This window comes from Parastagonospora nodorum, assembly GCF_000146915.1.
Source record: "Parastagonospora nodorum SN15 chromosome Unknown scaffold_26, whole genome shotgun sequence".
Classification (NCBI taxonomy): domain Eukaryota; kingdom Fungi; phylum Ascomycota; class Dothideomycetes; order Pleosporales; family Phaeosphaeriaceae; genus Parastagonospora; species Parastagonospora nodorum.
In genome coordinates, this window is record NW_001884574.1 from 356,330 (window position 1) to 367,948 (window position 11,619).

At 49.9% G+C, this 11,619-nt stretch overlaps 5 protein-coding genes across 5 annotated transcripts in view; 1 reads left to right on the forward strand and 4 right to left on the reverse strand.

Annotated features, from left to right (window-relative positions):
- SNOG_13419 (hypothetical protein) overlaps positions 1 to 277 on the reverse strand; it is a 1,094-nt gene extending 817 nt beyond the window's left edge. The window contains exon 1 of the mRNA XM_001803579.1: positions 52 to 277. Within this exon, the coding sequence (XP_001803631.1) occupies positions 52 to 241 (190 nt within the window). The 5' untranslated portion in view covers positions 242 to 277. The remainder of the gene's footprint in view (positions 1 to 51) is intronic.
- Positions 278 to 416: 139 nt separating this feature from the next.
- SNOG_13420 (hypothetical protein) lies at positions 417 to 851 on the reverse strand (the record flags this gene model as incomplete). The annotated part of the gene is made up of 2 exons (XM_001803580.1): positions 417 to 448; positions 545 to 851. 2 exons carry the CDS (start codon positions 849 to 851, stop codon positions 417 to 419), a joined length of 339 nt encoding a protein of 112 aa, XP_001803632.1.
- Positions 852 to 3,496: 2,645 nt separating this feature from the next.
- SNOG_13421 (hypothetical protein) lies at positions 3,497 to 4,154 on the forward strand (the record flags this gene model as incomplete). The annotated part of the gene is made up of 3 exons (XM_001803581.1): positions 3,497 to 3,694; positions 3,755 to 3,859; positions 3,909 to 4,154. The coding sequence occupies 3 exons, from the start codon at positions 3,497 to 3,499 to the stop codon at positions 4,152 to 4,154; spliced, it is 549 nt and encodes a 182-aa protein (XP_001803633.1).
- A 3,555-nt stretch (positions 4,155 to 7,709) lies between these two features.
- On the reverse strand, positions 7,710 to 8,003 carry SNOG_13422 (hypothetical protein; the record flags this gene model as incomplete). Its single annotated transcript, XM_001803582.1, has 2 exons — positions 7,710 to 7,806; positions 7,945 to 8,003. 2 exons carry the CDS (start codon positions 8,001 to 8,003, stop codon positions 7,710 to 7,712), a joined length of 156 nt encoding a protein of 51 aa, XP_001803634.1.
- A 1,360-nt stretch (positions 8,004 to 9,363) lies between these two features.
- On the reverse strand, positions 9,364 to 11,319 carry SNOG_13423 (hypothetical protein; the record flags this gene model as incomplete). The annotated part of the gene is made up of 4 exons (XM_001803583.1): positions 9,364 to 9,810; positions 9,861 to 9,950; positions 10,003 to 11,060; positions 11,196 to 11,319. 4 exons carry the CDS (start codon positions 11,317 to 11,319, stop codon positions 9,364 to 9,366), a joined length of 1,719 nt encoding a protein of 572 aa, XP_001803635.1.
- Positions 11,320 to 11,619: the final 300 nt, after the last annotated feature.

Here is an 11,619-nt window from a genome sequence, read left to right on the forward strand (position 1 = left end):
GATGGTGTTTGTGCAGGCGCGAAATGGTGGTTTTGAGGAGGCTTGGCTTACCATAAGGCGGTCCGTGAACGACGTTTCGATAGCGATTGTGTTGCAAGTGTTGGTGGACGATTGTGCGTTTTTGATCGGCGCGCAGGTTGAGGGTGAAGTATGTGCGCAGGAGGGGGAGGAGGTGGTCGTGGCCTGAATGGAGTTGTCCGGATGGGGCTGCTACTTGTGTAGGTTGTGCGATGGTAGTCATTATAACTGTTTGAGATATCTGGGTTGGAGTTTGGTGTGTCTGGGGTAGTGTGGAGTGTGGATAGATATATCGACGTTGATGGTCGTGTATTCACCCGGTCACGCCACTTAGTCACGCCACGTCAGCGAAGCGCAACACCACAACATCACCACCAGATTGTGCTGCGCATATACGATTAATCGATCAACAGTGCCGCCGTATTAAGATCTATGTTATAGTGTAAACATAACTACGCCTTGTGCGCACCTTCACTCGCTACCGCACCTTCACCACTCACCTATTTCAATCCTTCCTCCAGCTCACTGATCAAATGCCTCATTCTCACCAAAACCACCTTCCCATCCATCCACCCATCCAAGAACCTCGCATACTCAATATTAACATCGTATTCTTGCGCTACGGCATTTGTTAGCCGCGCGATGTCGTTTTCAATATCTTCGTAGGTTGTGTTAGATTCGTCTGCTAGGGTTTGGGACTGGGCTTTGAGGATCTGGATGTGCCGGAGAGATAAGCGGATGAGGGTTTGGTATTGGTGGAAGACTTCTGATACGGTGGATGCTGTGTCGAGGTTTTGAGTGGAGAGTAAGGTGGATGAGGTTGGAGATGACATTTTGTGTGGTGGTGAGAGGGTGAAGGATGAGACAGGATGAGAGAATTGGGATAAATTTGTGGGAATGATTGCCCTCTGAAATGTAGTTTGTTGTCGGCGTGAGAGTGCTGTGTGACGATACGTTTTTGGGTGACGGGATGAGGTGTTGTCCGGGGCCGTTAGCGGTGTTCGTTGGTGCTATGGAGTTGATGGTCGTGTTGGCTATCGTCACGAGAGGTGAACTAATCCAACGCGAGCTTTGCGCGAAAGCACCTGCTTAAATGTTGGTTATGCTTGGATCTCAGTGGGTTGGTGATTGGTGGAGGCACGAGTGATCGGGAGTCAGGCAGTGCACTATGGTCCATTGATGTCGAAGTTGTTGATGCTTTGCACGACAAAATCAGTCTCGGAAAGTGTCTAGGTAGACCATTGTCAGGCTGCAGTGATTGAAGTATACACAGTTTATGCAAACATGTGATCTTTGAAATGGAACCAAGATCGTCCCCATCTTTCACGTCGACAGAGCCGCTTCTGCGTTGATCGATCTCCCTGTTACAATCGAAGTTTGTGTGAAATCACTAACTCTAGTACGACCAAAATTCTCTTTTGGAAGATATCGCCCTCCTTACCTTTCTACTCAAGTAAGGACGACAGTAGTGTTGCAGATGGAGATAGCGTTGGAGATCGAACAGAGACACAAAAAGTCGGACAAGACAAAGCTACAGCGGCAATTGACTTGGCAGATGTTGGTATCGACAAAGTCTACGGCTAGGCAAAGATAAGGCTGTGAAGGGTTTGTGGGCACTGTGATGTGTTTCCGGCTTTGCCCTGCCATTGAAACAGACTACCCATCTGCCGCAGAAGAATCTAACGCGATGGAGATGTCAGTGGGTTGCGTTCTCGATCATTGTGGACTTCCCGCATGAACACTCTAACAACGTAGTCTACCTTTGTACTGTCGCGTCTCCAGGACTCCCTATGACTCGTTCTGGGACCCTGCGCTGCAACTAGCATTAATCTTCCTCGCGAGAAGCGGTGGATACTGCCTGCGATAAGACGCACGTCATATATCGAGCCAACTCCTGCTCCATGCAGTACCCTTTATGCATGTGCGAGACGATCAATCGAAAGTTCGTGGTTCATGCTGGCACGCTCACAACTCGAATCGCTATAGTAAAGAAGATCTAGGCCTTCTCCTGCATTCAAGGCTCCTATTGAAGACCCTTGCGCAGAACATCAAGTCATGTGGCAAAATCTACGTCGTGGCGGCTGAGTCGACTCCCGAGGTCCCTGCCATCAAATCGGACCGATATCGAATATTGATCAGATACCTTGTTCACAACCCGCAAAATAACCTTTCGGAGCACGTTCCACGCGGGACATGGCGCAATTTTAGGTTCTGAATTTCGTGATACATGCTGTTCATGCTCATCATTCCAGGAGCTTGCCAATGGTATATACTTCAAGCTTACAGGTAAACACTCGATATGTGCATCTTCTCACACTCAGACTGTCAATCACCAGAGTCCGTAGCCAGATTTTTTGTCTGAATTTGTATAAGCGGCACTTGTAGCCGCACTGTTTTGATGATCTACTGTCCACCTCTCTTGAATTGGACCCTGCGGAGTTGTGGACATGACTTTGTCCAGTCGGTGGATACACGCTTCCGAGCAATCTTATCAATCGAGTTTACGACTCACATCTCCTAGCCAGAACGAAAGTTGTAGCAGATGTTGCATTCTTAGAAATGTCGCGGATCTCCGCACGCAGCTCGATAAGAGTTTTGATTGGTTACTCGCTTCGGAGAAGAACGTTATGACAGCCGTTGGGCCCACATAAAACGGTTGTAGTTATACTCCGAAGAATTGCGCACTTCGCGATTCAAGTCTTTGCCTGAAGGCAAAAAGGCATTTCGGTAAGTGGAGAACCACGCTTCCGATCTGCACGAGTTGCTGCACATTCAGCACCAACACCGTTCCTGCGCATAGCAACCTGCGCGAGCGTGCGTGGATAATCTCTCCATAGCACCAGACTTCCTCCAGACAAGCTCTCCGAAACTCTATCGCACTGTAAATTCTTTCAATTCAATGCGTTTTGCACGCACATGTCCAATTGGCTAACGCGAACCCCAGGAAAGGTGTGATGGTAACAGGAATAGCTACCCGCCGGAAGTAAAAAGTGGCTCGAGCTCAAGCTCAAATACCACATACTGAACTCCTGGTGGCAGCGCGAGTTGAAGGGAACATTCTTTTCTGCAAGAAAGTCTGTTGTTAGCAACTGGCAATGGATCTAAAGTTCTGGGTATGACGCTCGTGCCGGATTTAAAACTCGGGATCGCAGTGATCGCCATGATCCCAAACACGGCTCGGTACCTACACTAGCCTCCGCGAAACAGGCAGGTTGGCCGGCAGTGAAGAACTCGCGAGCCCCTGCAGTGTGAACTCCTGCTGCATAATGTTGCCCAACTCGCAAGCACCAAGTTAAAACAATTGCTCGCTTGCGAGTCAAGTATTCATGTCGCGGCTGAAAGTAAGCGACTGAAGGAAGATGATAGGTTTGTGATTAGATATAAGTTGCCAGAGGTTATCGTTTCTTTTTCTGTCTCCCATTTGAGTGAAGTGCTTTTTATCATCCGTAGCTTGACAGGATGCTCGTTTAACAACAACATGGACTCAAATCCCGTGAATGGTATTCCACCCTCGGTTCTGGCCGATCTGGCACGAGAAGACCAGGGACCCAAGACAATAGGACTGATCGCAACGTTTCTGGCTCTGGCATTCATCGCCGTTTGTCTTCGTTTCGTTGCGCGCATTCGTCTTGGCATTCCTATTGGCTGGGAGGATTATTTCATCTTGGTATCTATGGTGAGTCTACATACCACCGCGTGATCAAGTCGGAACACTTGGCTAATCACGGCGCCTCAGACATGCTCGATCCTCGCCTCAGCATGCCAGATAATGCAAGTCCACCATGGCTTCGGCAAACACCAGGTCTTTGTGGACTTGCCATCTACCATCTTAGCTCTGAAAGTGCGTTATCCCCTGACTTAGCTAGTATTGTATTGACATTCTACTGCAGTATCTCTATTTTGGGATCTTGTGCTACGGCATTAGCTTCACCTTTATCAAGATCTCCATCCTGACCCAGTACGAGCGCATCTTCTCTGTCAAAGCAACGCGCATCCCCATCTACATCGTGATGGGCATAAGCGTAGCGGGCGGCATCGCAGCTCTTTTCACGTTCATGTTCGCCTGCGTACCAGTCGATGCTTTTTGGAATGTCTTAAAGCAACCAGAGGCCAGATGTATAGACTTGGAGAAGTAAGTCATGGGTAACCCAGTTTGACGAGCATGTGCTGATCCTTTGCCAGAGCGGAATACGGCCTCGGTACCTTGAACACAGTGACGGACCTGATGATCGCCGCTCTTCCCGTACGAGCAATATGGCGCCTTCAGATTGTACGCAGCCAGAAAATCGCACTAGTCATGATCCTATCTCTTGGTTGGTTGTAAGTCAATCGCCCTCTCCCCAAATCCAACGCTCCAAAGTGTCTCTCGCTCACCCAAACAGCGTTTCTATCGTCTCCATCTTCCGAATCACCTCCCTCGCCGAACTCGCGCATCATCCCGATGATCAATCCTTCTATTCTGCGGCACCAATCTACTGGGCGTCTACCGAAATGAATCTCGCAATGGTTTGCGCATGCGCACCAAGTTTGAAACCGCTTATCTCGCGGATCGTACCGGGTTTTGCGTCCAGAGATATGACAGTCGAGAGTGGGCAGCGATCAAGGACGAGGGGATCAAGACTGAGCAGTGTTGGGAGGAGTTTTCAAAAACTGAATGGCAGAGACGGAAGCAAAGGTGGGAAGCAACTCCTCGCGAATTACCGGGAACACGGAAGAGCAGGGAATGGAGATGACTGTTGTCACTGCCTTGTCGCCTACGCAGCGGAGTGACCAGGAAGAGGTTGAGCCAGGCCGAATAATCATCATGAATGAGATCGATCAGCGATCCGATCGGCGGATGAGTGACGCTTCAAGTAGAAGGATCCTGCCGGGGCAATCAGAGACAGTGTAATGGAAACGAGAGATAATGATTATGAAGCTTAGTCTTAATGCGAGTGGAGCGAAAGTATTCAGTGGGCGACATACTGTGTTGTCAGGGGCGACTGGCATTTTACTAGTATACATCCCTCCGCTTACTAGCTTACGTTCCTTTATACCAGAACACACGCATTCACTGATGTTGGATGTTAGAGCCAATCTGGATTGATTGAGAAATATAGAAAATAGTAAAAGTTAGGTCATGGCTGTTCAGGGCTTTTAATTAGAAACAGCTTCGTGGAGAGGGTGTTTTACACATTGTCTGCTTTTCGATTAACAGATTGTCGAGATACTTGCACACAGTCAAACTACCACTAGTAGTCCTTAATCCTACTCCCCCTAGCATCCATTGAAAACCTTCATTCGACCTAAAACAATTTTAGTTTTATTTCCTTTGTCTCTCAACTAGAGTGGATCAGTGAGTTGACTGTTTCATAAGGTACACCTGGGGTCGGGAAGAAATGTTTGCAGGGGATGCCACGGCCGAGCCGTGCCGTGCTTGAAGTCCTCCTTTCGGCAAATGGACACTACCCAGATATGGGTGTAACGGTTACTTTGATATCAGCACGATATGTACCTGCGTGTGTTGATAAAATTGGTTTTCGCGAATATGACCTCACACACCCACTCCCTATTCAGATACTAGACCGTTGATCAATGTAGAATCTGATAAGACATCAACATGGTCACTACGTGATTTGGACTGCTCGTGAGACTCGGTCTATGCAATTAGCCTGTTTGGAGGGACCGGCAACTCGCAGTTGGGCAGTGACAAGGTTTAAAAGATCTTAGGTAGATCCTACTGCGACTCTCGGACCCCTGTGATCACCGCAGCTCTTGATATGGTAAAGTGGCCTATCCCTGACTTTTTTTCCCGAATTTTACATGAGGATATAAGGCCTTGGGAAGTGAACGCTGTAGGACTGTGTCAGCCGTAATTAGGGCTCGCCATGGATCTCCTTACAAAAAGTTCTCCTGGATGGGTATCCCCAGCCTGAAACTCCCTCCTACTTAATGTTAAAATACTCGCACCCTTTCCATGAGTCACTTGTGTTAACCATAACCAAGTCCTTTATCGATCATCCTCTACTACAGCCTAGTGGATTACCAGTATCCTATTCATCCTCTTTTTCGCTGATCCAGGTGTGGGCAGTGATTGGTTCATGAGATGGCGTAGTTCGGAGGCCATAGTCGGCTCCCACAGTTAATGTTTTTTCTGGCCGGCCCCGACTATGTGACTGGCGATTGCGAGATTCTGTCTCGAACTAGCCGCAAGCGTATTGTGTTCCAGAAAAAATTGTTGTCAAGGGATGTCCGGATCAGTAATCTGCTCAACTCCTTTGTTGGTCAATTCATTATCCCACCGCTGACTATGATATGTCTAGGGCACTACAGACAACGAGAAAACCGAGGCCGACGGTAGTAACATAAAGGTTAAAAGAATACTGAGCCTCTGGCGAATGATTCGAAAACGACAACCCTGTTCCAACAACATCCGCAGGACACGTGGAAGCCTACAGAACGATTTGGAAGCATTTCCTTTCGAAAAGAGCAACGAACTTGGGATAAGTAGATCGAGAAGGATTTCTTGGGAGATGTTGCCTATCCAACAATGAACTCCGGACCTATTACTGCCATTCCGGGGGCTAAGGGGCCTACTTTATCGAACAGGAGGGTCTGGCTTCCAGCCGCGATGGAATGTAATCGTGAGTGCTGCGACAAAAGACACCTGGAAAGCGTATTCAATGTACGTAGTGTTCACCATAGTACATGGACGTTTGCGCGGATACCACCAACTCGTAAGTGACGGAATGTCGCTCAAGTGTCTTCTCGCGCACATTCCACACTTCATGTTCCTTCTCTTTGCCATATGGGTATACCGAGCATTGAAATTCTCATTTACTCATCACCTGGCCACTTTGTACTCAGATTCCGGCTCCGGCAGAAAAATGCTAGGAGTAGCACGAAGATTTGGTCCATATTTACTTCCCGAAACGTCCGATCTGGTGTAGGAGCTCGCCTGATGGCTGTGGACTCATTTCTTCCCAGATGTCGCGCCCACTTTTTGGAAGCATCCCCCACTCAGGAAACTAAATGATCTATTGTTACTTTCGGAACGTCTCTAGAGTCCCTGCCCAAGACTTACAAGGCTATAGAGAAGTTCTGCTGGCTATTGGCCTTCCAATACCGCAAAGCAGATTCCGTGCTGGTCGATTCCGCAGTGACTGAGCAATGCTCGCGTAATTCACCCGGGGAAAACTAACCTGCGAGCGGCTTTGTCTTCCACACACGGTCCAGGAGACGAACATGTGCCAGTTAGGCGCAACTGCTTGTATGGCGGAAATTCTGAGAGAACCACCTATGAGCTGGCCCAGGGTATCTCTAGCGCTTGCTAGACCGGCAGTATATGATCTGCTATCATGCGTATGAATCGCCCGAGAGTTGTGTCAGGAGACGGGTGCGCATGAGGTGGCTGTTTTGCGAGACCCAGAAAAAGATTGTCGCAAAGGACAGATGAAGAGAGCAGAAGGTCATGGGAAAGATTGAGAGAAAGCTGTCAGCGATGGTTTGGCCGCCGCATAAAAGCTCGCTCATCACGACCACCGTGTTCGAAATGTATGGCGCTTCCGATCGTTAGCAGAGACCCTGCACGCCAACCAGAGAGACGGAAAAACACTGACAGTGCCCTAGATTGAAACAACAGAACCAGGACATCCCGCGGAAAGCTCTAGTCGATGCTTTGCTCGCAAACTATGCGTCCACGTTCTTTTTGTTTATGCGAACGCGAGCAGTACGTCTTCGTGCTCCTGCAGCGGTCTCCAAGGATACATGGCCACCTGAGCAAGCTCCGAAACATCTGCGATCAGCTGGCTCGCCACCATGTAGCTGCTCATGAGACACAACAGGAAGCTCAGAGGTCGGCAAGGCATTTCGTGTGACCGGCCACTGCCCCACCGCGACATCGCCTTCCACAGCAGGATGATGGATGACAATCACTCAAGCTCTCACATACGATCGTCGGTAACGCTGTTGAGCGTGATGAGATACGCGGCTTTGTTGGCCGTCATCGCGTCAAAAGCCTGGATAAGCAACACCGGAAACGCCTGCGGCCAGCTCCTGTCATCGAGCACGCATGGTAGCGAGTTCTCATCCGGAAGGCATGGGATATTCGTCTCGACTCTACAACCATGCATCGCGTGGGATGTTTCTGGAGATCATGTGCGGGCACATTTGAGCATCGAAGTGTCCACCGTACGAAATGCATGCTACTCCTGCATTGTCCCACACCTTACTGAATTGCCGTCGCGACAGCTGACCAGAAAGAGAAAGATTGACTTAGCCTTTTGAACACACTGATTTGTGCGCATACATCCGGCGGACTCAGCAGGTAGAGCATCAATACGGACGTATCCACTTGATCACTGGACATCAAGCAACAGTCAAAGCCGCGTCAGTGACCCTTGATAAAGCATATTCCAATATCGAGAATGCTGCGGTCATCGCGTCGCGGAATGCAGGCCAACGTCAACAATGGGTCATCCCAAGATATGGTGTGTGCAAGCTTTGTTTGGCCGATCATGACCAGGGCCGCACTGAAGACATCGTCGGATGCCATGAGCAGCAAATAAATCTCTCCGTACGGTCCCACTTACTTTTCAATCAGCAGAAGGCTATCTGTCATGTCGTCAGCCTGGTTCAGTCGATCCGAATATGACAAGAACATCAAACAAACCGAAACGTCTGAACTCCATACTCGTATTGGGGTAGCCAAATGCAATATGTGCAGTGTTGGTGTGATAAGAGGAGGTTGTTCAAATATCAGGGAAGAGTTTGTGTTGTTATGTAAAAGGTCAGCCAAGCCAAACGAGCAGAATATGGACCTCACTGACAAAACGTGGTATCTTCCATGAAATCCGCGGCGCGGGCCATCTTTCGAATAAGCTTGGCATTTGTGTCGTGACCGCCTCAAGAGACTGGGGTGGCTGTTGCGATTAGCAAACAGGAGACTTCGCTAGCGACACACTGGCAGGCGCAGAACACTGCGTCCAACTAAGAGCGTTGCTCGACACTACATGGTTTTTGTGTACCATCAAGGAAGCGCTCAGTCACCTAATGGAGAGAAACTTCAATGCATTCAGCGATCAGGAAGCTATGCTAGCCTCGAAAATCACCCACACGCGTCGCGAAAAGGATGTAAAGAGAGCAGATGTACGCGGCCAGGGAGAAGAGGTTGAACCTACGAATGCATGCGCTCAAGGACTCTTCCCTGGCACCATCAGCGGTATGTGGACAGCACACGCGTGCACGCTGTCTTTCTGGAAATGACCACTGGAGATATATCCATGTTCAGGTTTACATAATCCACGTTGCCGACCATGCTCCCAAGGTTTTCGAAAGCATTGCAGAGATGACGAAACTGTATCGTCCCTAAGACGAAAGTTGCTTCCGTCTCTGTTCGCAAAGTTTGCGATACTTGTTAAGTTGGGGCTCGAGCCGACCGATGGCATCTCGATCAAGGTTGAGCCCAGAGCCAGGGCGCACGAGGGCCGTACCGATGTCAAGACCAAAGTGCGCCACGAAACTTTCCATCTCGCCCAGCTTGAGCATCAGGTGTTCCGGATGATCGAGGAAATACTCAATGGCTGCAGTCACTGGTCCTCTATCTGCTCCACTTGGAAACTCTGTGCGGCTCACGCCTGTGACCAGATGTCGGACGTGATAGTCGATGAGGCGTGGAACACTCGGAGGCGTCCAGCTATCGCAGGAAAACACTTCGGTCTCGGTTCGCGTTGCCAGCGGCGCATGTTTGCTGAACTGATTTTCGATGGTGCTTTTCAGAATTCCCTCCGTCTCGTCGGTGTCACGCGCTTTGTTCTGTTGCGCGTTAGACTCACGAACTCCGAATGACAAAACTTTAAACTCACTGCAAGCCTCGCCACATGAGTCGGCGACCAGCCATTACCAGCCAGGCGTTTGCTCCAATCCACCCAATCCCGGCCGTGTGTAGGAAACCACTATAAGCAAGGTCAGCAAACGAACATCAGGGGGGTGTATTGGTATATTTACGATCACAAGCTCGTACGCTGTAAGATTCAGAGCTCCAAGAAGGCGGATATCAACTTGCCCTGGAGCGGCCTGACTGTATATCGGACTTGTTGAACCATTCACATCGAAATGATCCATGTGTAAGCCGACATGCTCCACAGCCATGTAGAGTAGACCCTCGGGAGGGAACCACGCGCCGCCACCCTTTCGTCGCATGAATGGCCTCTCCACAAGGTCTCTTGGGATCTTGACGTGAATAATCCACTCCCTGTCGACCTGCACTGGGTATGTTATTGATGGGTTGCCACTCCGAGACTCCGGGGTATCTAGCCTGCGCAGGCTACGATCCTCGGGGTTGAAGACGTATCCGTTTACTCGTGCCGCTTGCACTGGGTTCAGAACGCTGCCTCGAGAAACATATGCGTTACCGTCGCCTACTGCTTGAACTACTTGCTCCTGAGTATAGTTACACACAGTGCCGTCAGTCGGTGACCTGCCGGTGATAACCTCGAAGGCGCGCATCAAATGTCGGCTCGATAGAAGAGGATGGAGCGGGAAGGTTGTGACCGGTTGAACAGCAGTCGAAGAGCCGTGACTATTAGTCCGGTCGTATTCGATAGGCGCGATGGGCATTTGAAAGGTGCCGAGGGTATACATGTTGGTATAGCTGTGCGTTATGGGCGCCGTAGTCATTTGAAATCCATCTGGGGTGTACATGTTGATAGCTTCGTGAGCCCTCGGTGTGATGTAGGAGGCTGGCATGTGGCGCGATCCGAGATTTGGGCGATGTTGAGCGCCTCCTTCTGGCCACCAGCTAGATGAGTTGGCGGGGCGATGAATTAGGTGCTGGTCCATCGGGAAAATCTCTCCAAAGATCGACTCGGGGTTGTCGTGATGATCGAATGGGGGGTCTTGTAGGCCGGCGCGGACGGCCGGCACGTATTTGTCGAAGCCCAGAGCAAGGGCTGGTTGGCCGTGGAGCAATGATTCAACATGAGGAGAGCTGCCACTCGAGAATGGATTTGCAGTGCTCTCTTCGTGAGCTGAATAGAAAAAGGGGGGCGCCTCCATGGTCGCGGCTTTACGAATGGTCAGTAACGTACTTGGCGCTGCAACATGGTCCAGCGACGCTGCTCGAGTACATGATCCTGCCGTCCATGATTGGGGAGCTATACTGCAACAACTATAATATAGGCGAGGAAAATGCATCTTACCTAGCATAGGAGTAGTGTGTGCAGTGGGGTCCAGTCCTCTTCGTTTCTGTGGTGACGGCGACCCCAATTCACGCAGACCAAATTGATCGGGTGTCCCGAGTGCGTATTTCCGAGTCTCTTGCATGGAGAGAGGTATTAAGCGGCCTTCTTTAGTCGAGAGTGCGCGGTTGAGCGTGGTGGAAAAAGGTAGAGGTAGAACGGTCGTTTGGGGGAGGGCCTGGGGTATCCACTCTTATCCTATCACTCAGAAATGCATTCTGTTTACAGTTTGCTCGCGTAACTTCTTAGAACGCTAAATATGACTCGGAAGACTTATATGTGCCGTAGCTGCCGAAAGAATGCATTAAGGAAGTGGTCTAACATTACCGAATGGTCAAGATCTTGTTCTGCCACGGCCTGAGCGACCGACGTCTCCTTGCACAGC